This window comes from Rattus rattus, chromosome 1, assembly GCF_011064425.1.
Source record: "Rattus rattus isolate New Zealand chromosome 1, Rrattus_CSIRO_v1, whole genome shotgun sequence".
Lineage (NCBI taxonomy): Eukaryota > Metazoa > Chordata > Mammalia > Rodentia > Muridae > Rattus > Rattus rattus.
The window spans coordinates 272,780,077-272,805,614 of NC_046154.1; the positions used below are offsets into that span (position 1 = coordinate 272,780,077).

Here is a 25,538-nt window from a genome sequence, read left to right on the forward strand (position 1 = left end):
GCGTTAGGTGCGCGTTGGTCAGCTCTTTGGTAAAAAGTAAAAATGCGTCCGTGAGCGTTTAACATAACTCGGCGCGGCCTCCAGAGCGTCTACCCGTAACACGCTACAAGGATCGCACACTTCGGCTTACGCCGCCGGAGACCCAGCCAGCACGAAGCACGCAGAGGGTGGGTGGGCCCTCCGCTCCGGAAGCAGTTTGCCTCCAGAACCGGAAACAGTTGTTGCTTCCAGGGAGGCGGGACTGGGCGGGTCAGGGCGCAGCGGCTGACGGCGGGGGAGGAGCCGGGTCCACTGCCGGGTGGAGGGGCAAGGCGAGTGTCCTTATCCTACCGATTGGGGCCCGGGCCTGTGAGCCAGTTGGAGTCGCGGCAGCGTGAACGATCGGGCCGAGCGGAAGCAGACATGTTGCTCTTCGTTGAGGTGAGCGGCTTAGGTCGGCTGGTCGGGCTCTGAGAAGAGCTGAAGTGTTAGGGGCGCGGGCCGGTCCCACCGCCATGTGACTTTCCAGGCCGTACACGCCGCGCAGCCCGCCGAGAGGCTGACACAGCACCTGGGCCGTGCAGGCCTGCAGCCCCGCCGTGCGCTTCGCACGCCTGAGGAGGCTGTGAGGGTCCAGGCCCGGGGCGTCGGGGAAGGGAAGGCGGCGTGTCGGGGGCCGGGCTGAGGTGGCGTGAGGAGCGGAGGGAGATCAGGGTGTCCCATATGGAGCTCCTGAAGGAGGCGAGCGGGCGGGGGCGGGGGGCGGAGCCTGCGGAGAAAGGGCGATCAGGTGGGCGCGTTGGGGGGTGAGGGAGGCCTCGCGGGGCCGCCTAGGACGGAGCGAGCAACATGTGGGAGCGCGGGAGAAGGGGAAATGCGGGTGTGGTGGGTTTTTGTCTTGTGAATTGGGGAGGGGCGTGTTTTTTGAAGAGAGTAGAAAGCTCGCCCGCACCCCGTCTCCGGACCCCCAAGCTTCACCAAAATCTTGTTGGGTCCGGTTCGCCAGCTCTGGAACGTTCTGTGGGTGAAAGCGAGTTAGTGCGAGCGGCGAAGCCCTACAGGGGTCGGAAGCCTTGAAAGGCACCGCTCTGACCTTTTGTAAAAGTTACTCGGCCTGCGGCTGCGTGGTGCGGGTTGATTCCGCGAACCTGTTAGGAGCCGGTTACAGGGAAAATTACGAGGAGGAGAGAAACTTAGGGAAATCCGGGGTTTTGTAGTAGTGTTGGATCGGTTGAAAATACTGTTTTCGTTGGACCGTCTACGGTCCGCCTGTTTGAGATTTCGAGGTAGCGATTACCTGACTTAGACAAATAATGAAGTTTAATTTCTCTCGTTTCTGTCCTGTTGTGTTGAGTGAGCATCAGCTGACCGCCTGGCAAATGCTTTGAGTAGATTCCAGATCATATTGTTCTTACATTGTGAAAACGTCAATCCAGCAAAGCTGCAACTTTGCAACTTGGCATTTGTTAACTGTGCCCATAAAAAGACTCTTTTCATGAGGGAAGGAATCACAGGTTGTATAATGGACTTGGAAGCTGGGTCTAACTTAGGGGCGGAGAGTGTTCTGAAATGGTGGTGGGAGAGTCTTATTCCCTGATAGTCTGGCATAAAGTAAATAAGCAATTATTTTTATTTTCATTGTGTGTATTCGTTGTACTTGGTATTGTGTTACATAAGGACGCTTTCACACAAACGTGTTGTGTATTAAACAAATATCTCTTATATCTTCCATACTCATTACTTTCCCTCATTACCGGTAGTTCTACCTTTTACCCTCCCTTGATGTTTTATGTAGTTGATAAGTTTGCGATCCTAAAGTTAGGCGTTAAAGACGCTTAATTAGTGTAATCGGAAGGTCAGTAGTATATATTCATTTGGATATTTGAAGCAGACTACTAAAAATTTTGAGCAGTGGACTCAATCTTTCTATTCATTTTTGTTACTAGTTTAAATCCACCTTTTTTTTTTTTTTTTTTTAAAGAATAAGATAAAAGGTTTGAGTGTAAGCAGGGCTAGTTTGCTTTAGGAATTACCATGCTGTGCAAATATTGGATCCCCCCACTCTCCAGGATTTGTCTGTGTAGCCCTGGCTTACGTTGGACTCAGACCAGACTGGCCTCAAACCCAGAGATCTGCCTGCCTCTGCTTCCTGAGCCCTGGGATTAAAGGCAAATTTCCGAGTTTAGACATAGTACATGTCTTTGCCTCCCAAAGTGGCTCGGATTAAAGGTGTGCACCTCTGCTCCTAGCTCTGCTAATAAATATTGAGGTTGAATTATTACTGTGTTTTCCACTAAACTATATAAATTTAATGTGCCTATTAGTCACTTTTGACTCAGTTTATCATTTTCTCATATGTAGTTTATTGAAAATTAATGTCTTGAAATATATTAAAACCAGTTAGAATCCTGGGTGATGGGCTGGAGAAATGACTCAGTGGTTAACACCACTGACTGCTCTTCCAGAGGTCTGCTGCTCTCCCAGCAACCACATGGAGACTCAGAACCATCTGTAATGAAATCAGATGCCCTCTTCTGGTGTGTCTGAAGACTGCTACAGTGGTACTTACATATAACAAAAAAAAAAAAAGGAATCCCAGGTGATGGTTGTACATACCTTTAATCCCACCACTTGGGAGGCCAAGGCAGAGAGAAGCACATGGATCATGCTAGCCTGGTGTACAGATCCAATTCCAGGTCAGCCAGGGCTACAAAGAGAAACCTTGTCTTGGAAAACAAACAAACCAAAAAAGCTCTGATTTGTCGATCTTATACACTTCATAGCTTAAATCAAAAACAATTTTTGTGTGTGTATGGTATGCATGATGCCACAATGTACATGTAGATTAGAGGACCACTCTACAGCATCATTTCTCTCTTTCCACCTTTATGTGGATTCAAAAAAAAAACATGACGGGTCCGACTGCCTCTGCTTCCCTTTACCTGACTCAGCTAATGGAGATTGAGGCTGAATTCTGACTTTCTGAGAAGGAGGAGGGCAAGTAAGCATGTAAATTAGGGAAAAATAAGGAAAACACCTGAGAATGAGAGGGGTTACAAAGGAGGAATTTTAGAATGTGCAAACCCTCTTTAAATTCTGAGTTCTAGGATGTTTGCTCTATGCCTCTCAAATCCCCCACCCCAATATTGATGATTGAACCCAGGGCCCTGTGGATGTCAGGCAAGCACTAGCACTCTGCCACTTGGTGTCCCAGCCCTTAACTTGTTTTTAAATTACCCTGGCTGGTTTGGAACTTGCTATGTAGACCAGGCTCTGCCTATATCTCTGCCTCCCAAACGCTGGGATTAAAGGCATGCGTCACCACTTCCCTTCCCATAAAATGCCCTTGGCATTTTAATGAACACTAAAATTGAATTTCTGAGTTTTTCTCTGATAATATTAACCACTTAATAAGGGAGCAGTGATGTTTGTATACCCTAGGTTGCTTGAAATACTCTATAAGCTTTTTAAAAAATTGTTCTGGTAAGTTTATTAAAGTTGTTTGTGGCAGAGTCTCTATAGCCCAAACTAGAGGCAGTTCTTAATAGAGCACCACCAAGTGCTGCGATTACAGGCATGAACAACTGACATTCACCTTAGAGTTTCCTTTAATTTATAGTACAGGTTTTTGTTTGTTGAGGGTGATGCTTGTGTACTACAGAGGTCAGGACAGCTTTTCTGGGGTAGGTTCTGTCCTTCCACAGTATGGGCCCCAGGGTTCAATCTCAGGATGTCCGGCCAAACAACGAGTGCCCTTACGCACTAAGCCACTTTGCAGGTCCTTCCTTGGTATTTTTAAGGACATTCACATGGTAATGGAACATCACTACATCTATCTCCAGAACTCTTATCATCCAGTTTGTGAAATTGAAGCTCTGGACCCTTGCTACCCTTCCAGGGACCCAGGCTCAGTTTGCAGTACCAACATTTGGCACAACCCCTACTACAGGGGATTTAGTGCCCTCTGCTGGCCTGTTAAGGCTTAAAAAAAAAAAAAGAGAGAATCTGAACCCACTAAACAGTAATATATCATTTTCCTTTTGCCTCAGATTTTACAGAATTTGAAACATTATAAACTTTTTCTAGCTAAAGTTTGATGCTCTTTTAGAAAGTAGCATTTTCAAGACATTAGCATTATGTGCTGTGGTGGTGTACCTTTAATCTCAGTGACTTGGAGGCCAGCATGTTCTATGTAGTACCAGGACAGCCAAGCGTACAGAGAGGCCCTGGCTTAAAAAAATAAATATGACAATCCTCCCCCTCCCCAATACAGTACTCTTTTTTTTTTAATAGTTTACAGAGTTGTTAGTTTTGAAATTTATATCTATTTGTAGGGTTTATGTTTTTTACCTCATTCCCCATTGTACTCATGTACATATTTTATATGTGTGCATATGCATTTGTGGAAGCCAAGATGGATGTTGGGTGTATTCTTCAATTACTTGCTACTTTCTGAGACAGTTATTCACTGAACTTGTATGTAGATCTCCAATTTGGTTATGCTGGCTCACCAGTTCCAGGTATCTGACTTCCTTTGCTCCCTTAAGACTGAGATTTACCTACCAGTCCCCCTCCCCCGTGCTCGTGTGTGTGCTCGTGTGTGTGCTCGTGTGTGTGCTCGTGTGTGTGCTCGTGTGTGTGCTCGTGTGTGTGCTCGTGTGTGTGCTCGTGTGTGTGCTCGTGTGTGTGCTCGTGTGTGTGCTCGTGTGTGTGTGTGCTCGTGTGTGTGCTCGTGTGTGTTCGTTCGTTCTTGTGCCATGACATACCTGTGGAGGTCAGACGACAGCTTGCAGGAGTCATTTCTAGTCTATCATGTATTCTCTGTCCATCAAAGCGGCAAACAGATTTACCTACCAAGTCATCTCATTTACCATAATGTAGTTCCAGTGGCTTGGAACTTGTTATGTAGACCAGGATGAATCTGCCTCTGTATCCAGAGTGCTGGGATTAATAACATGAAGTAACATGCTGTCCATTTTGATTGCTTTAATTTTGAAGGCAGGCTTTTTTTTTTCTCTCTCTCTTTTTCTTTTTCTCGGAGCTGGGGACCGAACCTAGGGCCTTGCGTTTGCTAGGCAAGTGCTCTACCACTGAGCTAAATCCCCAACCCCAGGCTTTTTGTCTTTTGAGACAGAATTTCTCTGTGTAGCTCTGGCTATCCTGGAGCTCACACAGTGAGTGGATCACCCACTTGCCTCTGCCTCTGTGGTGCTGGGATTAAATGTGAGCACCACTATGGGTGGCTGTTTTGTTTAATGTAGATGCTGGAGATGAATTTCAAGTCCTCATCCTTGCTTGGACAAGCACTCCACTGAGGCTATCTACCAAGCCTCAAAATTAATTTTTTTAAAAGAATGATTTGGAGGAAGAAAGTGTATGAACAAACTATGACTATTTAGTATTTTTTTTTTTGGTAGGATGAGCCTTCCTGTCTGAGACTTAACATATTGAACAGGTGTTCTGCACTAAGTAGCCCCAGCCTCTTTATTGTGAAAAATTTACCAAGAAATTTTATGAACAGTTGGTTTATGAACGACATGGCTCAGCAGTTAAGTACACTGACTGCTCTTCCAAAGGATCCAGGTTTGATTAAGTCTAGTCCCGGGGATCCAGTGCTCTTTTCTGGCCTCTGCATACTACATGCTATGGTGCACAGGTACATGTGTAGGCAAAGTACCTGTATGAACAAAATAGATGAATTGGAAATTTTAAGGAAAAATACCAAAACATCCCTTTGTGTTTCAGATTATAAAAAAGCAAGTGATTGAAACTACTAATACTAGTCACTTTAGATTTGTTTGAGCTGAAAGAAATTTTTGGTGCTAGATAAACATTTGAAGTCTATAAACTTTGATTTTCTATCTTGGAGCTTAAAACAAGATTTTGGTGTAGCTGCAAATGGAGCTCACGTCTGTGTTGCAGAAGGAAAGGAGGTTAAGGATGGTGAGAAATTTATTATCTTTAATTGAAAATGAAAAAAGATTCTGGCTCTATTATTTATTATCCTTGTAACATAATTTGCTTAACTTGTTTTCTTCAAAACCTAATATGACCCAGATTCATATTTTTTGTTTTGTGTTGTGCATTGTTACTTTTTAAAAAGATTTGGGGATTATTGCTGCAGATGACAAACATAACTTCAATAAAACTTCTGTGCCTCAAGTCCCTATCTGTAATTTGTCCCTATCTACTGACGTGGTTATCTTTATGCTTCTGTCATATGTATCAGGTCATAACACATTTTGGTAAGAGGTTGTGGTGAGTTGTTGATATGTGGGTTCATTAGTAAGTTGTTGATGCAAAACACTGAAGTCTATAGGTTTTTAAGTAAATAGTTGTCTGTATGTATGGATATAATTGAGACAGGGTCTCATTGAGGTCCAGCTTGGCCTCTTGCTGTATGTAGCAGGGATTAGCTTGAACCCCGCCCCTCCTCCTCTCTGATTGCTTGAATTGGCTCTTGTATCACTACTTCAGCTTCCTTTTCCAAGAAATGTTTGGGGATTTTATGTGTGTTTCAGGATTTCTCTGAGTTTGCTCAACCAGTCTTGAACTCATTAGGGTAGCCCAGGCTATCCTCATTAATGTCCTAGGAATAAGAGATCACAGATTGACACTACCAACTGACCCAGGCAAGAGCCGTAGCTGAGTGAGTGCTTGTCTGTCGTATATAAATCCCTGCTTCCATCTCTAGGACTGCTAGAGCGAAGATGAAGATTATTGCATTATATTAAAATATACATTTATATCTAAGAGTTAAAAGAATTGCAAATGATATAAATGCAGATCGAAGGCTCAGGGTGCCTGCCTTTAATTGTAGCTCTCCAGAGACAGAGGCAAGCAGATCAGTGAGGCCAGGCCTGGCTTTGAGGCCCTGGATTCAATCTCCATGTAAATCTTTCATGTAAAAAACGTAGCTGTTCTAACCAGCATGGTGGTTTATACACAGGAATATTCTAGCTCCTTGAGAGTAGAAGGGTTGCCTGAGCCTAGGCAGTTGAGAGCAGCCTGGGCTACATGATGACTTTTTTTTTTTTTTTTTTTTTTTTTTTGGGTTCTTTTTTTCGGAGCTGGGGACCGAACCCAGGGCCTTGGGCTTCCTAGGCAAGCGCTCACCACTGAGCTAAATCCCCAACCCCACATGATGATTTTCTTAAAACAAGAAGAACTGGACTCTAGACCAGAGAAATTAACTGTGCTTAGACTTGGTTACTTTTGCCTTCGGGCAAATTGTTTAACTTTTGCGTCTGTTTCCTTTTCTGTAAATTAAGGATTATACTAATAATGTATCATACCTGTGGTAAACTTAAGAGGAATGACAAGGAAAACATTTACAATATAAGGACTCCGTAAGTGTCTGCTGCCTCAGCACATTGTCCCATGTTCATTCTCATTTGAAAGTAATGGAAAGTTTGCTAACTTAACCCTAATACACCAGAGATAAAAAATAAAATACCTTTGCTGGCTGGAGAGACTGGACCTGGGTTCAATTCCTACTCCCACATGTGGCTCAGAAACCATTAATAACTCAAGTTCCGAGAGATCAGACACTTTCTGTCCTCTGCAGGCATTGCATATAAGTGGTGCACAGACCTTGTGAATCTCGTGTGCTCTAAGTATTCATATGCTCTTCAAGGTGTTGGAGGACAGTAATTTACTGATAAGATCACTGCCACTGTAATGAAGTTCAAAGACAGAATAATTCCAGTATTTTAAATTACGATAAGCATTTTGTGGTAGAAGTTAAATACTATTATGAAAATTGCTATGAATATTAATCTTTAACTGAAATTCTATCCCTGGGATAGAAATGATCACTAGTCTGAATTGGCTTCTGCCTTGGGGACCCTGGATCTTGTCTGGCAGCTGTTTTTCTGTATCCACTTCTTGCTGATCCGTCAGTCACTTCAGGTAAAATTGGGGTTAGAGGTCATTTGCTTGGAGAAGAGGTTTATCATATTCCTATGCAGTATAAAACTTAGGCAACATCAGTTTATTAGTTTAAGAGTGCAGACTTTTCAGACTGACTTTCAAGATCCAAATACTGGCTTTTGCTTATTAGCTGACAGCCCTGCTTACTTTATGTTTACCTTAGAAGTAACTTCTTTTAGAAGAAGATAGTCATTTCAAGAAAGAGAAGTTTCCATTTTTCTCTTCTATCACATTCACGGATCCATTACCCAGAATCATGCCTTTGCTGGCCTAATATTCCTTTTGTTGTGCCTGCTGGCCTTAAGCTCAGAGCAGTCCCTTCTGTCTTAGCTTCTTGATTGCTAGAATTACAGGCATGGCTATCATACCTGCCTGTAAAGTACAGACATTTTAAGCTGCTCCCGCTATCATAGATGACAAAATTAATTTGTAAAGCATTAAACTATTTTTAATGTCTAATTTATTGGGTCTTTGTTAGTATTATTCTAATTTTATAAATTATTATGTGGGTTAAAACAAAGCAGATAGTAATAAATCCCTTATGACAGTTAACAAGAATAGTTTTTCCAGTCTTTTAATTTAAGTTTTATATATGTTATTACACGGTTTTTTTTTTTGTTTGTTTGTTTGTTTTTTGAGACAGGGTTTCCTGTAACCGAGGCTGACCTGGAACTTACTGTATAATGAAGGCTGGCCTATAACTGTTAACCTTCCTCCCCCACCTTTCAAGTGCTAACATTATAGCTTTACACCACTACACCTAGCTTTCAGTATACATTTTGGAGCAGAAGGGGGTTGAAAAGTAATTTTGCCATGCCTTAAAAAGATGGGTTAATACATGAGTGTGTAAGTTCCTTTTTCCCCATTCTTTATATATTTTAAACATCACATTAAATACCATAAAGTGCAGTTTTCCTTTGTAAACTTCAAAAGAACATAATAGTAGCATTAAATATGGGGAAATACAGAAAGGCACAAAATTGAGATAAAAGGTGCTATTGCCTAATACCATTTGTTTGTTTTGTTCTCTGCAGTCTTTCTTGGACATGTGCATTATTCTCATGCAATTGAATAATTTCTATAAGAAGAATGTCACTTTTATTTTTATACAAAGATTTTTGTGACCGTTTTTCCCTATCAATATTTTCTCCCATTTGTGAATTTACAGATGGTCTTGTATGCTTCATGCATGGTTTCATCTGGGACAGGCAACTTACATAAACAGTGTAGGGTAAACAACAAACCGACATTGATTCTATTCACAGAATGTATTCACAGTCATACCTCTGGTTTTAAGGCTCTGGGAGATTCTAATATATATGAACTACAGTTGTGGTATAAATAACTATAGTTAAATGTTTCAAACTTTTACTGTTATAAAGTGGACATGAGTGAGCATTCTTTTGCTCACATGTTTTTCAATACCTGTTCTTTTGTTTGTTTTAGTAAATCAAAGAAGTACAATTTGTGGACCAAAGTATATATACATCATGTAGGGCTTTTGACAAACATTGCCAGTTCCGTAGAGAATTGTGTGAGATGGGAATGTACTGCACTGACTGTTGTCACGTGGGCAAAAACTGCTGAGTCCACTTGGGAGGCCTAGGCAGGAGGTTCCAGACAATCCAGTGAAATCATATCTTAAAATACTGGAGCTAAGTGAATAAATACAAAAAATAAAAATATCAGAGCTAGAAAGATGGCTCAGAAGTTATGAATGCATACTATTACAGATGACCTGAGTTTGCTTCTCCTCATCCACGTCTGGCGGCTCACAACTGCCCATACTCCAGCTCCAGGTGATCTAATATCCTCTTCTAGGCTGTGACAGCACCTACACTCATGCACATACACTGTGACACATACCCATACACAGACACGTACATAATTGAAAATCTAAGAAGCCACAAAGCTGGGCAAGGTGATGCCTGCCTTTAATACCAGCAGATGACTTCAACATGCACACCATGGAGCACACATTCACATATAAACATACATAACAATAAATAAACTCGTTTGAGCAGCCCTGGCTAGCATAGAATTCCCTGTCTATGGACCAGACTTACCCCAGCTTACAGAGCTCAATCTGCTTTTGCTTCCCAAGTACTGGGATTAAAGGCATGTACCACAATACCAGGCTAATAAATACTTTGAATCTAATATATTTTATAAAAAAATGATATGGGATATTCATACTGTTAAATACTTTTCAAGTGTTAATTATCTGTTTACTTGAGACAGTTCTCTTGGAACTCAGAGAAATTTGCCCCTCCTAAGCACTGAAATTAAAAGCTTGTACCATACTTGACTCTGTTTTCTTGTTTGTTTGTTTGTTTAGAGACGTCTCATTTAGCTCAAGATGACCTCAAAATTGCTCGATAGGCAAAGCTTTTCTTGTGCTTCTTTGGTTCTCCTGCTTCCATTTTCCTAATGCTGGTATTACAGGTAAACCTCCATGCCCAGTTTTTAAAAACTCAATCCTGCTGGGGGGCAGTAGTGTATACCTTTAATCCTAGCACTCAGGAGGCAGAAGCAGGTAGATCTCTGAATTACAAACCTGGCTTGGTCTACACAGTGAATGCCAGGCCAGCCAAGGCTACATAGTAAGACCCTGTCTATAAAATCTTAAAAATAATAAGGTACAGTTCTTCAATTTGTAATCCACGCTCAGTTAAGAAAATTTCACGTGATTATTCATGATCCTAGATTCAAGTGTGAGTTTTGAATTCAGATGTGATTCTAGAGAATCCGTCATTTCATGTTTAAATAGTTATTAAGCTACATCGAAATGACTGTTCTTATTGTCTACTGTCTTCAGGGGTGAGGATAGAATTGAAAGGGGAACAGCGGTTAAGTATGTAAACACAGAGTTTTCTTTGAATGCTTCAAGAGCTGGGATGTAGCTCAGTTAGTGGACTATTTGCCTGGCACTCAGGAAGCTTAGCTCCACTTAAACAACTGTGGCCGTACACTTGAGAGGCAGAGACCGGATCAGTTCAGAGCCTGGCTATATGAGAAGTGGGGAAGAAAGCAGCAGTGTGGCACAGGAGGAAGAAAAGTGTAGTGTGGTAATACAGTTTGAGGACAGTCTGGGCTACACAGTAAAACCTTATCTTATTGTGGTAAGAAATCAACAAACCAATGCATAGCTCATGGTAAATGCTTGCTTGGGAATGTAATTAGGGTTCCTTAGCATGTGTTCTCAGCCCTAGTGCAGCAGTGATAACACCAGCACAATTTTAATGTCAAGTTGAGTGTTATTTACAAACAGGGGACCTAGGCTATCATAAATTTGCCATAGTTCTGCTATCTAAAATTATTCTGTTACTAAGTTCACAGTCACTAATTAAGTAACTAATAGCAGAGTGGTGGTGAGTACTTAAGAACTTGCTCTTAAAATATGAATTAACTTAGATGTGGGACATGGAAATCTGGTCCATCTTTCCTCCAGACTTAATATTAAACTCAGTGTATAGTATGAGGGCAGTATTTGTGTGTGATATGTGGAGGGCAAAGGGCAACTTGGTGTCATTTCTCTCTTTCTACTTGGTTTTGTTTTGTTAAGACAGGGTTTCTTTGTGTAGTCCTGGCTGTCCTGGAACTCAAACTCAGTAGGCCTCAAATTCAGAGATCCATCTGCTTTTGCCTCCCAAGTACTGAGGCTAAACATGGGCCACCATCACCAGACCTCTCTGCTTTTATGCAGGTTCCAGGGATCAAACTCAAGCTGTTGGGCATGGCTAATGATTTACCTCACAACCCAGCTTTCCTGCCCCTCTTAACTTTTTTTTTTTAAGAAATATATATGATGTCAGGCAGTTGTGGTGGTGCATGCCTTTAAAAGCATTTGCCACTAAGCCTGACTGCCTGAGTTTTATCCCAAGGATGCTCACATGGTTGAAAAAGAACCAACTCTTGCATATAACCTCTGATATCTGTGCATACACACACTGTAAATAAATAATCACTTTAAAATTAGAAGGGGGCTGGAAAGGAGTTAGGTTTTGTTCTGAGCAGCTCATAACCTCTGCTGGCTCCACATCCAGGGACTCTGATGTCCTCTGGCTTCCCTCCACCTTCATACCCACACAAATGTGCTGTACACAAACTCATACAGCCTCACATAAATAAATAAATAATAATAATAATAATAATAATACCACCAAGCAAAACAGTTTTTGACTTAAGATAGAATTCCCATTCATTGATTCATTCAGACTTAGAAATCTGTCACTAGTTATTAATAAAAATATATTCTGAAAACATCTATAACCAAAAGCATGGCTTTTTGATACATTTTAGACATATGGATAAGTTTAAAATTTTTATGACATTTTCAAGTAGGTTGAGGTGAAATATTGTTTTCTTTATTTTAATTTTTTGTTTTTATTTATTTTTTTATTTATTATATATAAGTACACTGTAGCTGTCTTCAGACACACAAGAAGAGGGCCTAAGATCTCATTACAGATGGTTGTGAGCCACCATGTGGTTGCTGGGAATTGAACTCAGGACCTCTGGAAGAGCAGTTGGGTGCTCTTAACTGCTGAGCCATCTCTCCAGCCCTTTTTGTTTTTATTTTGAGATAGGGTTCATGTAACCCAGCCTAACGTCAAGCTAGTTATGCACTTGGTACCAGCTTTGAACTTCTGGCCCAGCTCTGCCTACGAAGTGTGGGGTTATGGCATCTGCTTCCACTTGCCAGGGCGGTATTTTAAGAAGGGCTGGGCACGTTAGTCTACATCTTCAATCCAAGATTCAGGAGGTAGAGGCAGGCAGAACCGTTAGTTCTGAGCCAGCATGGGCAACATAGTGAGACCCTATCTCTACAAGAAATATGTTTTGTAGAGGTGCATTTTTTTTATTACATTGGTAGCCATATTTCATATGGAAGTCTGAAACCTATTTAGGGTCAATTACTTTTTGAAGATTTGTATTTTCAAGTGGGTGAGGAACGAGCATCTGGTTGGGTGTGGAGGCGCACACTTGCACTCCTGATGCCTAGGAAGTAGATGGCCTGACAGCTAGAACTGCAAACCAGCTTGGGCTATATAGTTGAGGCCCTCAGGGGGAGACATACTTATGTATCTATGCTCTAATATTTATGTACTACTCATCTATTCATTTGTCTGTTTTGTCTCTTTCAAATTAAAATAATAGAAAAAAATCCCTTGATCTACATTTACACAGATTTTTTGATTGTTTAGCAGGTGACATCTAAAGGCACTGGTTTAAATCCTAATGCCAAAGTATGGCAAGAAATTCCTTCTGGAAATCCAGATGGCACTCCTGTAACTGAAACATCTTGGCATGAAACTGCAGCCACATCTGGATCTCACCCCGAGGGTAAGCCTTAACTACTTATTGGAAAGATTGCGTTTTGTTTTTAAATATATGGTCAGATCAACTCAAACAACTTTGAGATAGCTTTTGGTTATTTGATGTGTTGGTTAACATTTGTGCTGAACAAAATATGTAAGAAAAGAAAAGTTAGTTAACTAAGGAAGAAAGATTCACTTGAGGTTTTGGTTCATAGTAACTGAGTCCCATTACTTTGGGCCTTTTGGGGAGACAGGATATGACTGGGAGTCTCCTGAGGGAACAGAGTTGCTCGTGTCATGGGGCTAGGAATCCTAGAACCTGGGAGAAAAGAGCTCAGAGATTGGGTTGGGGATTTAGCTCTGTGGTAGAGCGCTTGCCTAGGAAGCGCAAGGCCCTGGGTTCAGTCCCCAGCTCCGGAAAAAAATAAAAAAAAAGAACCCCCCAAAAAAAAGTAAACATTGGGGTTGGGGATTTAGCTCAGGTAGAGCGCTTGCCTAGGAAGCACAAGGCCCCTGGGTTGGGTCCCCAGCTCAAAAAAAAAAAAAAGAACCAAAAAAAAAAAAAAAAAAAGAGCTCAGAGACCTGCCACCACAGAGTTCCTTCAACTAGGTTCCACCTCTAGGTGCCATCGGTTCTAAATAGCCTGTGTTACGCACTTGTAAAAGTTATAGGATTGTGAGCTCTTCAGCAGGTTGACATGTGTGTGGAGTTAGTCAGAATTGTACTTGTGATGTATATCCAATGTATATCTAGAGCTTCACTTGTAGCTTGGCTGCACTCACAGCCACGCTTCTATCTTGAACACTTGGGAGGGCTTTTCAGATCTAAATAAAGATTTAATGAAATGTATTTATGAATGTTTAGCTTACATTTATTTGTATACGATTCTTTTTTTATGCCTTACATGAGTAGTCAGTAGTTTCAAGTATTCTGTGTGTTTCTGGGTCAGCCTCTAGCCCATTTGGAGTCTATCATTTATACTTCTTACAGGATTAGTTGGGGTCTTTAATTAGCTCACTGGCCTTGGCAATTAACCTTATTGAGTGAATTTCCTTTATCTACAGAGTAGAGGTAATAAAAAGAACCGATAGCAAGCAGTGTATAATGCTTTTAGAAAAGTAAGCAAAGGAATTATGCAAACATTTGGATGCACGGGGTTGGGGATTTAGCTCAGTGGTAGAGCGCTTGCCTAGGAAGCGCAAGGCCCTGGGTTCGGTCCCCAGCTCCGAAAAAAAGAACCAAAAAAAAAAAAAAAAACATTTGGATGCATAGAGTGCTAGCTTATCCACAGTGGTCAAAATGCTGTCTCTCTTCAGAAGTAACTCTTAAGGCATTGGACATTTCCTCAACTGGTTCGGTTCTTTGAAATCTTTTTTAGAAGTCATAACTCAGGAGTTACTTCCTGTTTACATTCAATGCCCTTTCTTGAAACAGGCAATACAGAACTTTCAGAGGAAATGTGTAAGGAATATGAAGTAATGTATTCTCCATCTTGTGAACCCACAAGAAATACCGCAGACATTGAAGAATCAGCTGATGGAATGATCTTAGGACCTGAAGACCTGAGTTACCAACTATACGATGTTTCTGGTAACCTTTGTTCTATTATTACTAAAGCAAGAATCTTTAGCTCTCCATCAATTTGGTAAACATAGTTTGCTTTCTTTTTTGAAAAGAAACTTATGTCAAACAACTGTTAGGTGTTTATTAAAAATATTGTTGGCTAGTACTCAGACATAAAATTTATAATTGAGAAAGAATCTTTGTAAAGCCCTGTTAAAGAAAAGTGTGAAATTATCAGGAGAAAATACTTAAGAGATCCATATTTCAAAGGTTCTAGGTTTCTCAGTTGATTAGTTAAGATTATTATTACGTAGCAATGAATATTCTAGTAAGAGCACCAGTGGAAGGGGAAGCCCTGGGTCCCTAAGAATGAACCCCAGTGAACTAGACTGTCGGGGGAGGGCAGCAATGGGGGAGGGTGGGGAGGGAACACCCATAAGGAAGGGGGAGGGAAGGATGTTTGCCCGAAACCGGAAAGGAATAACACTAAATGTATATAAGAAATATTCAAGTTAATAAAAAAAATAAATAAATAAATAAATAAAAAGATTATTATTACGAGTTTAGCCAAGTTTTCTACCAGTTTTGTCAACATGAAAATTTTAATGTAAATGTTTTATTTCAAGAGATTTATTTAAAAAAAAAAAAACTAAACTAAACTGGGCTGTGGTAGTTGATGTCTGTCTTTAATCCCAAGCAGATCTTTGAGTTTGAGGAAAGCCAGGGCTACACAGAGAAACCATGTCATGGAAAATAAAACAACAACGTGTGTGTGTGGGTGTGTGTACGTTTTCTAATGGACAGGGGTAGCCTTCACTTCTAATCCAGCATCTCACTGCAGGTGAGAAAAGTGACTGTTCATTTAGTTAGCATTTGGATAGGAGAGTTCTATATAGAAGATTGCGTATACAGGCAAAAAGGTTCAGGAGTTAATTGTGCTTTGCCACTGTGCAAGTGTAGCAGCCTAAGTTCAGTTCCCAGAGCCCAGGTTCAGATAGAGAAAAGAACTAGCCCTACAGAGTTGTCTCTGATACGCACACCTATACATACTCTTCACACATACACAATAATACACTTTTTCCTTAATAATGTGTATATGTATGTGTTTCTTGTAGTTTTGTGTGCCTGTGGAGGCCATAGGGTTGCTTCTCCGTGGAGCCCAAGTTACTCCTGGTTGTTGCGTGCCCAACTTGGGTGCTGGGAATCAAATTGGGTCTTCACAATAGTACTTCACATTCCTAACTACCAAGTTACCGCTCCAGCTGGTAATAACTTTTTAAAAACAAGACCACAGGGACTAAAGAGAGATGGCTGGTTGATTAATAGCACTCTTCCAGAGGACTTGGATTTGACTCCTAGCACCCACATGGCTGCTCCAGATCTAGGGGGATCTGATGCCCTGTTTGACCTCCAGTGGCATCAGGCACATTGGTGTAAAGGGATACATGTAGACAGAACATTCATACACATAAAATAATTATATAAAAAAAATTTAGAGATCACATATACATAGAATGGAAAGCACTATTATTTTATCACTAATTCTTGAGTAGTAGCAATTTTTCTTTTTTTTTTTTTTTTAGTAGCAATTTTCTAATAAAATTATAGACAGCTTATCCAGCTTCATACATCTTGTTTGTATCTTTAAGTACAACTATTAGTCATTTTTTAAAAAGATTTATTTTTATTATGTATACAGTGTTCTGCCTGCATTTATGTCTGTACACCAGAAGAGGTTACCAGATCTCATTATAGATAGTTTGAGCCACCATGGAGGTGCTAGGAATTGAACTCCAGCCCTTTGAATGCAGTCAGTGCTTTTAACATCTGAGCCATGTCTCCAGCCCTACTACTAGTCATTTTAAGATGAGAAAATGTCAGGGCTTTGAGTTGCTCAGTGAGTGAAGTGCATCCTGTGTCCTGAATGCCAGCACCCACAAATAAGCTCCGCACAGTGTAGGTTTGAGTCTGCAGCCCTGGTATTGGTTAGCAGAGATAGGCAGATCCTTTGAACTAATGGAAAAATGGAGTCAAGGCTCTGCGAGACTAAGGTGGAGAATGATAGATGCCACCGAGCATTGACTTCTGGCCTCTGGGCATACATGCACATAGAAAGTTCATGTGTGTGCATATATGATACAAACATGCACACACTATAAGAAGACATAAGCTTTTAGTCTTTAATATTTGTATGAGATTCTAATAAAGTTCTTGTTTTCTGTGCTCCTTAAAAAAAAAAAAAGCTTATGTTCTATGTTTAAGGCCATCTTGAGTTACATAGTTAATCTCAGCTCTTGGAGGTAGAGACAGAAGTCAGGAGTTCAAGGTCATGCTTGCCCACATAGTGAGTTCCAGGTTGCTCTAGACTACATAAGATGCTATCTCAAAAAACCAAAACAAAACCAGAAAAGAAAAAAAATCAAGAAAAATGGTATGAGAAGAGAATTTCAAGAACATGACTCATACTGGATATATTGCTTGTAAAAGAACATAAATTTATATCCCACTTTAGTTTTTATCTTCAAATTTAGATCATGTTGCATTTGGGGTTTCATGGGTTTTTTGTTTTGGATTCTCATGGAAGAATTAGATGGTATTTTGTTTGATATCGTTTTAGAAACAGGGTTTCCCTGTGTAGCCCTGGCTGTCCAGGATCTCACTCTATGGACCAGGCTGGCCTCGAACTCAGAGATCTGTCTGCCTGGGATTAAAGGAGTGTGTATGCCAGTTCCTTCCTGATTCTGGTTTTCACATTTTTACAAAGAGATTAGGGCAGTGTTTAACATCATAGTAGCCAAGTGCTTTTATTGATAATGGTCCTTTATTATTTCTTTTGAAATGGGGTGTGTGTGTGTGTGTGTGTGTGAGAGAGAGAGAGAGAGAGAGAGAGAGAGAGAGAGAGAGAGAGAGAGAGATCAATTGATCACTTGGTCTTCATCTTGGTTTTTGAGACAGTCTATCACTTGCTTAAGACTCACTGGTTACACCGGCTGGTAAGCTCCGGGGATCCTCCTGTTTTCACCTCTCTATTCTGGGATTGCAAGTGTGCACAATGGTGGCCGTGTCTGGCTTTTTTATGTGCAATTTGGGAATTTGAGTTGGGTTCATGCTTGTGTGGCAAAGCATTTTCCCAGGTTACCAGATCTTACCAGCCCTTAAATATATGAGCCATGCATGTGGCATTGCATATTGAATCCATTATTACCACACACATGCTAGATAAAAAGTCTACTACTGTGTTTTGAGGTTCTGGTCCTAGCTCATTAAGATAATTCTTGAGTCAATATAAAATACTGCCCAAAAAAGTGTAAGTTGGAAGAAATGAGACTTAGTTTAAAAATAGAGTTTTGCGTTACATTTTAATTTAATGTGTATAATATGTTTCAGCACCTTTGTCCCTTTTGTTTTCTGCCATCAGGAGAAAGCAGTTCAACAATTTCTACAGAAGATTTAAAAGAATGTCTGAAAAAACAATTGGAATTCTGTTTCTCACGGTACAGAACCCTTTTAATTGATAGCCTCCTTTTTGTGGTTTTGATTAGTAGATAAGAAATGCCTGTGGAATAGGAGGCTGTCGTTTCCTTCTGTTGTAGATTTTGTTATCTTTCTTAAGTATATTTCTTAACTAGCCTGGGTTTGGATTTGTATCTCTTTGCAGCAGTTAGTGACATCTCTATTACATACCTTTCCTAGGGTCACATTTAGACTCAGTTTTCCAAAAGCATTAAGTGAAAATAATTTTTAAAAACTAGTGGAATAAGGAATGGAAAACGTCTCAATTTGTTTTTAGGAGTTGGCTTTTGTAACTTTTGAACAGAGTGATTTTAGCAAGACCATAAAAAGACAGACTGATAATCAATATTAACATTGATTTCTCTTAAATATAAAGTTTGCAGGCAAATGGTTTTATAGGTGAAGATTATATAGAAATATTTATTGGTGCTTAGACATCATAGGATTTCAGTACATTGTGACACACCATGAATAATCCCGGCACTGGGGAAACAGGGGCTGGTGAGTGAGTTGGAGGCCAGCCTTGTCTGCATAGTGAGTTGTAGGACAGCCAGGGCTACACAGGGAGACCCTGTCTCAAACAGACAAAACAAAGGCTATTTATAAAGTTGAAAATTGGTACATCCATAGATACATGCTGACATCCATAGATACGTGCTGTTTCCCCGTTTCCCTGTCTTTGGTGAGCCACTGTCCAGCTTCTTCCATGCCGGAGCACAGGTTCATTACATACTTTCTCCGCGTGTGGGGGGTGGACGTGGTTTGGTTTGGTTTTAGTTTTTCTGGTTCTGTGAGACAGAGTCTCACTTTGAAGCCTTAACTTTCTTGGACCACATTGAGATCTTCCTGCTTTTGCCTCCTTGGTGCTGGGAGTAAAAACATGCACTACCACACCAGACAAATTCTGGGTCACCTCACCCCCCACCCCTGGGTCTTTGACTGGAGCCTCTCCCATGCTATAGAAAATCAAGTGCATCACTGAGCTGTAATCCTTAGGTCTGGCTATTTTGTTGTTTTCTAATCCCTCCCACCCCTACCCCCATTGATTTTTTTTTTTTTTTTTCTTCTTCTGTGGTGCTGAAAATTAAGTCTTGGGCCTCATGAGTGCACTAATTCCACCAAGTTCTCCACAGCCAGTAGTAGACATTTTACCTCAAGAAAACACACTTCTTTTTCTATATTTTTTGTTTGAGATAGGCTCCTTCTGCAACCCAAGCCACCCTCAAATTTGTGATTCTCTTTTCTCAGCCATTCCAGGAACTGTGGAATTATAAGCATGCATAGTCACAAGTAGCTGAAGTAATTAGATTTTAATCTATTTATTTTGTTTATTTTCTTTAAATGATAATGGCTTACTTTGTAGCCAAGGCTGACCTAGAATTCACTATGAGCCTTGCCTGTTCTTGAATTCTCAACAGCCCTTCTTCTGAATTCCTAATCCTGAAATTACTGTGAATAATTCATTTTTCCATAGCATATTTTAGTAATTAAGGTTCTTACATACTTATCATTTATGGAACTGCTTCTATTGTCTTGCATGTCATTATGTCTCCTGACTCACAGCATTTCTCCTCCTCATTCTGAATTTTAAGCATGGTTTCCCTGGGTATCTCTATCTGTGGCCTGGGACTCAACTATTTAACCCAGGCTGGCCTTAAATTTATAGAGATCCACATGCCTCTGCCTCCCGTGTACTATGATTATTAAAAATGTATGATACTGTATTTAGTCCTTGATCCTCTTACCAGTTTCTTCATTTTTCTGTTTTTAATTTTATGTATGTGACTGTTTGTGCGTGTGTATATGTGCATTACTTATGTGCAGTGCCCACAGAGGCCAGAAGAAGCATCTGACCTCTTAAAAGAATTAAACACATGTGTGCCCTGCCAATGTGGATGCTGGGAACTGAACGTGAGCTCTACAAGAGCAGCTAGTACTCAACCCAGAGCCATCTCTATAGGCCTCTACTCATTTCTTGCTGCTGCTTTTTTTTATTTTTTTAACTATTAAAGTGATTTTCTTTTTAAATTTGTGAATATGGGCTGTCTCTTTGAAAGTGGGTTCAAGAGATGCATTGGATAATGATAAGATAAGGGATTTGTTTATTACTGATTAATTGGGAATCTCACATGTACCCCAGCTGTGTTCACTTTCCAATCTTTCCTTGCCTACCACCCTCTCCAAAGAAAAGTCCATTGTGTGTTGTCTGTATACTCACTGAAGCGTGGTCAAACTCCTAGTGGCCACCCCTAAGGGAAAGTGAGTCTTTCTACCCTGCACTCTGGCCATTACTGCTTTTTAAGGTTGACCTCAATCAACTATATCGACTGGCCTTAAATTTGTAATTCTCCTGATTGAGCCTCTCTGTGGCTGGGATTACAAGGGTGATTCCATGCCCGGGTAATTGCTTTATTGTGCTTGCTGTAAATGTTGGTTTATACTTTCTTTTCACCCGGACTCATAGTCCCACATCTGTTTCCTTAAAATCCTAGGAAACACTGAAAAAAAAAAAAATCTACTGTGCATTAGAGATAGCTGTGGTTTTTAATTGATAGTGCCAGTCCTTTACCTAATATTAACAACACCACATATCTACACCCAGCTACTCAGATCTGTTTCTCTGGTTTCCCCTTACTGGTTGTTCAGGAAAGTTACTCTTAACCACAATACACAGATACATTCTATAAGGAAAAATATTCCTGGGCCGGAGAGATGGCTAAGTGGTTAAGAGCACTGTCTGCTCTTCCAGAGCTCCTGAGTTCTTTTCCCAGCAACCACATGGTGGCTCACAACCTTCTGTGATGGGATTTGGCTCTCTCTTCTGGTGCATCTTCTGGTGTGAAGACAGCTATAGTGCACTCACATAACACAAATAAATCATTTAAAAAAGGGGGTGGGGGGAATATTCCTAACACTTACAAGTGGTGCGCTCGCTCTCGCGCTCTCTCTCGCGCTCTCTCTCGCGCTCTCTCTCTCTCTCATATATCTGCAGAAACACAATGTTTGAAGTTTATATAGCTTTTAGTTTCTGCAGTAAGAGTGCTTGTTCATGGCCTACCATATCATCCTTACATCTGTGGTGCATGCACTTCAGCCGGTTTGGCAAATACCAAATAGCATTACCAATATATACACCAGGTTCTACTTGTGAGTAGGAAGTCTTGGGTGTACCATCAGTTTCATTTACTTTTGACAATTACCATCTAAAGCACTTTGATACTGGTTGATAAGAATAGGGATGCTGTAAGGTTACAGCTTTTTAATTGTTCAATTGTTTGTAGATGTCTGATATTCAAGTTATTAAGTAATATTTATTACACTGATGTTAATTGTCCTTTTATGATGAAAGAACAATCTTATTACCCTTCCCCCTACAAGTAACTTTTCCACCTTTTAGTTTTATAAACTAAATAGAGTAATAACTATCTTAAGTGGAATCTTTAAAGTTCTTTGAGCCTATTGTTTGCCCATGACAAAGATTTTTTTATTTGTATGGGTGTTTTGCCTGCGTATGTGTGCACAGCACATACATGTATTGCCTGCAGAAGCCAGGAGAAACTGTCAGAACTTAAATTAACAGGTAGCCTAAGCTGTCACGTGAGTGCCGAGAATCAAACCTGAGTTTTCTGGAAAATGATTCACTTCTTAAGCCCTGGGACATGTCTGCAGCTCCCTAGAAGGCCTTTAAAGTATTATCAATCCCTGATGTTCTTTCATGAAACACACACTCTACCTGGAAGACACAAAAGATTAAACACAGTAAACATACAGATAGTGTATATTTAGGTGATAATTGCTATTGGTAAAAAATTAAAACAATGTAAGAAAGAAGAATCTGTTTATTTTATATACATATATTCATTCTTAATTCATCTCAGTGTTTCTACTATTGTAATTTCCCTAAACATCAGTATGTTAAATGTGAATATGGTACATTTTTTGCTTTAGGCACGTTTTAGAATTATGTATTATAATTGGTTCTGTTTCTTTCTTTCAGAGAAAATTTATCAAAGGACCTGTACTTGATATCTCAAATGGATAGTGATCAGTTCGTCCCAATATGGACAGTTGCCAACATGGAAGAAATAAAAAAATTGACTACTGATCCAGACTTAATTCTTGAAGTATTGAGATGTATGTAAATGCATTTTAGCTTTTTTTAATTATAAAAGCCAAGTATATTTCTGATCATACAGTGAATTATTTTAAGTGGCCTTTAGTCTATGTGTTAGTATTATATTTGAATAGCAGCTACTATGTTCATTCTGTAGTTTCTTATTCTTGTTCACATAGCAAGTGTTAACGATTAACTTTCATTATGTAAGAATGGCCTCATTTGTTTTATCCTGACTTCACAACTGCTAATAAGTTGTGGTTTATAGTTAGACAGATATTTCCTAAATTTGATAATGAACTTGTCCCTCCCTCCCTCCATCCCTACCAACTGTTCTCTTCATTTTCCCTCCACCAGTTAATGAGGTCTCATTATGTGAAGCTCAAGATAGCTTCAAATTCAGTATCCTTCAGCCCCAGCCTCCATCTTCTGAGCTACATAAATGACACCACTGTGACCTGTAAGAGTTTTCTTGCTATGTAGCCTTCGCTGTCTTAGAACTCATCTGTAGACCAGGCTGGCCTCGAACTCAGAGGCTGCCTGCCTCTTCTTCCCTAGTGCTGAGATTAAAAGTGTGAACCCCATGGCTGGCTGTGGTTTTCTTTCTTTTTTTTAAAGATTTGTTTATTTTATGTATATGAGTTCATTGTTGCTGTCTTCAGGTACAGCAGAAGGAGGCATCGGATCCCATCACAGATGGTTGTGAGCCACCATGTGGTTGCTGGGAATTGAACGCAGGACCTCTGGAAGAGCAGTCAGTGCTCTTAACCACTGAGCCATCTCTCCAGCCCCCATGAATTAATTTATTAATTGGTTGTCTCAGAATTTTTATTCATACTTCTTTTTGGTTTGGTTTTGTTTTTTATTTGTTTTATTTTTGTCTTAGTGAAAGCATGTTCCGTTGTTGTCTGTGTGTGCACAAGTGTCTGTAGGGATACAGGTATGGCTAAAAGTCTAGAAGGCAGTCTTGGTTATTTTCCACAATTGCTGTCCACCTTATTTACCTTTTTTTCCTCTTTTCTTTTCTAATTTAGTTTAAGCCAGGCATGGTGGCACACACCTTTAATCCCAGCACTCAGGGTATAGAGACAGGAGAGTCTCTGAGCACAGAGCCACCCAGGTCTACAGGGAGAATTAAAGATAGCTGCATCAAGACATTCTATCTCAAAAAACTTAAATATGTTTTGTCTATGTTTTTCCTGCATGTATAGATGTACACTATGCATGCCTGGTGTCCAAAGAGGTCAGAAGAGGGCATCAGATCCACTGGAACTAGAGTTATGAATCCTCGTGAACCACTATGGGTGTAGACACCAAACATGGATCTTTCCTAAGAGCAACAAGTACTTCTTCACAGCTGAGCTGACTCTCCAGCCCGAACCCAGGACCTTGTGCTTGCTAGGCAAGCGCTCTACCACTGAGCTAAATCCCCAACCCCCACTCCACCCCACCCCCCGCCCATTGTTTTTAAGATAGGAACTCTTGTTGAGTTTTGTGTTTTGGTGTTTTTGTTTTTGTTTTTTTTTTTTTTTTTTTTGTATCCTCATTTTCTTGTGTCTGTGGAACATTCATATTTTCTTTAAACATTAGATATTTTAATTTTAATATTAACTGAATTTTTTGCTGGTATGCTTTCTGTATCCACCATTCTATTAGAATTATTTATTCCAATCATATTAATTTGTTATAAAACTAGCCAGTTGATCAGGCCAGTAAGCTGGCTTAGTAGAGGAACCTGCATGCACTATACATGCATGCTTGTGGGCACATGTGCACTTGAGTGTGGGGGCACATAATAGCTTGTCTTATGAATGGGTTAACTTCCTGACTGAATAAAGGCAAGTCTTTATAAGTTGAACCTAGAACCTTGTGCATGTTAATTAAGTGCCCTATCATTGAATTAGATCCCAAGCCTTCTCAGATCTTCACTTAATATATGAGTGAATATTAATAATGAAATGTGTTCACAATGCCTAAAAGCTCAATATAACAAATACAATAATCAATTTTATATAAGGGAGTTGAGGGCTTCTATTTCTAGGTGGCTGTAGCCATTTCTGAGATTCTTTATTTGTGTAGTCCTGCTGTCTTAGAACTCACTCTATAGGCAAGGCTGTCATTGAACTCGCAGAGAGCAGCCTATCTCTGCCTCCAGGGGGCTGGAATTGAAGGCGTGTGATGTCACCACCACCTGGCCGTTTATGAGATTTCTAAATCATTTGTACGGATGTCATTTCTTAAAAATCAAACACTCTTAGTTACACAGAAAGTTGGCAAAGCATCTAGAAGAATCTTTTGGCCTTCGTAGGTATGTATGTATGAGCAGATGTGTTGGGGTGAATCCTGGGCTTTATGCTCATCAATAGGAAAAGAAGAAATAGACATCAAGGTCATAATACTAAAGAAACAGACATCAGAGCCACAATCAAGGTCATAATACTAAAGAAACAGACATCAGAGCCACAATGATGAGAGCCTCTTCTTTCCTGGAGGAGGTTTGTAGTAAATCGCAGTGTAGGCGCTCGAGATACTTACTTACTTAGCAAATAACGTTCAGTGGTCTTTTGTGTATAAACCTCCTTCTTTGACCCGACGGTAATTTTTGGCATTTTTACCTTAGAATTCAATACTTTATTTCGTTAGAAATTGAACTGAATAGTTTTTAATGGCATCCTTAGTATCATTAGCATTTACTTTTAAGTGGGTCATATTCTTTTTAAATTTCAGCTTCCCCTATGGTACAAGTTGATGAGAAGGGAGAAAAGGTGAGACCAAGTCATAAGCGCTGTATTGTGATTCTCAGAGAAATTCCTGAGACGACACCTGTAGAGGTAAGCATTGATGACTGCTAAAGCCGAATGTTCCTTGACTGTTGAAATTGGAGGAAGCAGGCAAGCCAATTGCTGCTGACGTGCTGACTTTGAGGGCAGTAGACAGGTGCAGTGATACTAGTTTAGAATGGATTGGATTGACCTGACAACCATCAGGATTTATCTAATAACAAAGGATGAAAAAGAAAATCGTGAATAAAAGTTGGTTAGCAAAATATAAAACAAAGCTATAGTATAAAGATCAACTATGGATCAGATTCAGGAATAAAATAATATTTGAGTAA

The 25,538-nt window shown here is 40.2% G+C and overlaps 1 protein-coding gene across 6 annotated transcripts in view; it reads left to right on the forward strand.

The window, feature by feature from the left end:
- Window positions 1–258: 258 nt before the first annotated feature.
- The window catches only part of Larp4 (La ribonucleoprotein 4), a 48,591-nt gene continuing 23,311 nt past the window's right edge, over window positions 259–25,538 (forward strand). For 2 of the 6 annotated variants that reach the window (XM_032886544.1, XM_032886552.1), the window contains exons 1-6: window positions 259–420; window positions 13,119–13,257; window positions 14,668–14,823; window positions 18,215–18,290; window positions 22,307–22,443; window positions 25,151–25,254. In XM_032886544.1, the coding sequence (XP_032742435.1) occupies window positions 403–420; window positions 13,119–13,257; window positions 14,668–14,823; window positions 18,215–18,290; window positions 22,307–22,443; window positions 25,151–25,254 (630 nt within the window). In that variant the 5' untranslated portion in view covers window positions 259–402. Of the gene's footprint in view, window positions 421–7,177; window positions 7,891–10,249; window positions 10,357–13,118; window positions 13,258–14,667; window positions 14,824–18,214; window positions 18,291–22,306; window positions 22,444–25,150; window positions 25,255–25,538 lie in introns of those variants that run through there. The other 4 variants (XM_032886529.1, XM_032886537.1, XM_032886509.1 and 1 more) reach the window with 4 other exon arrangements.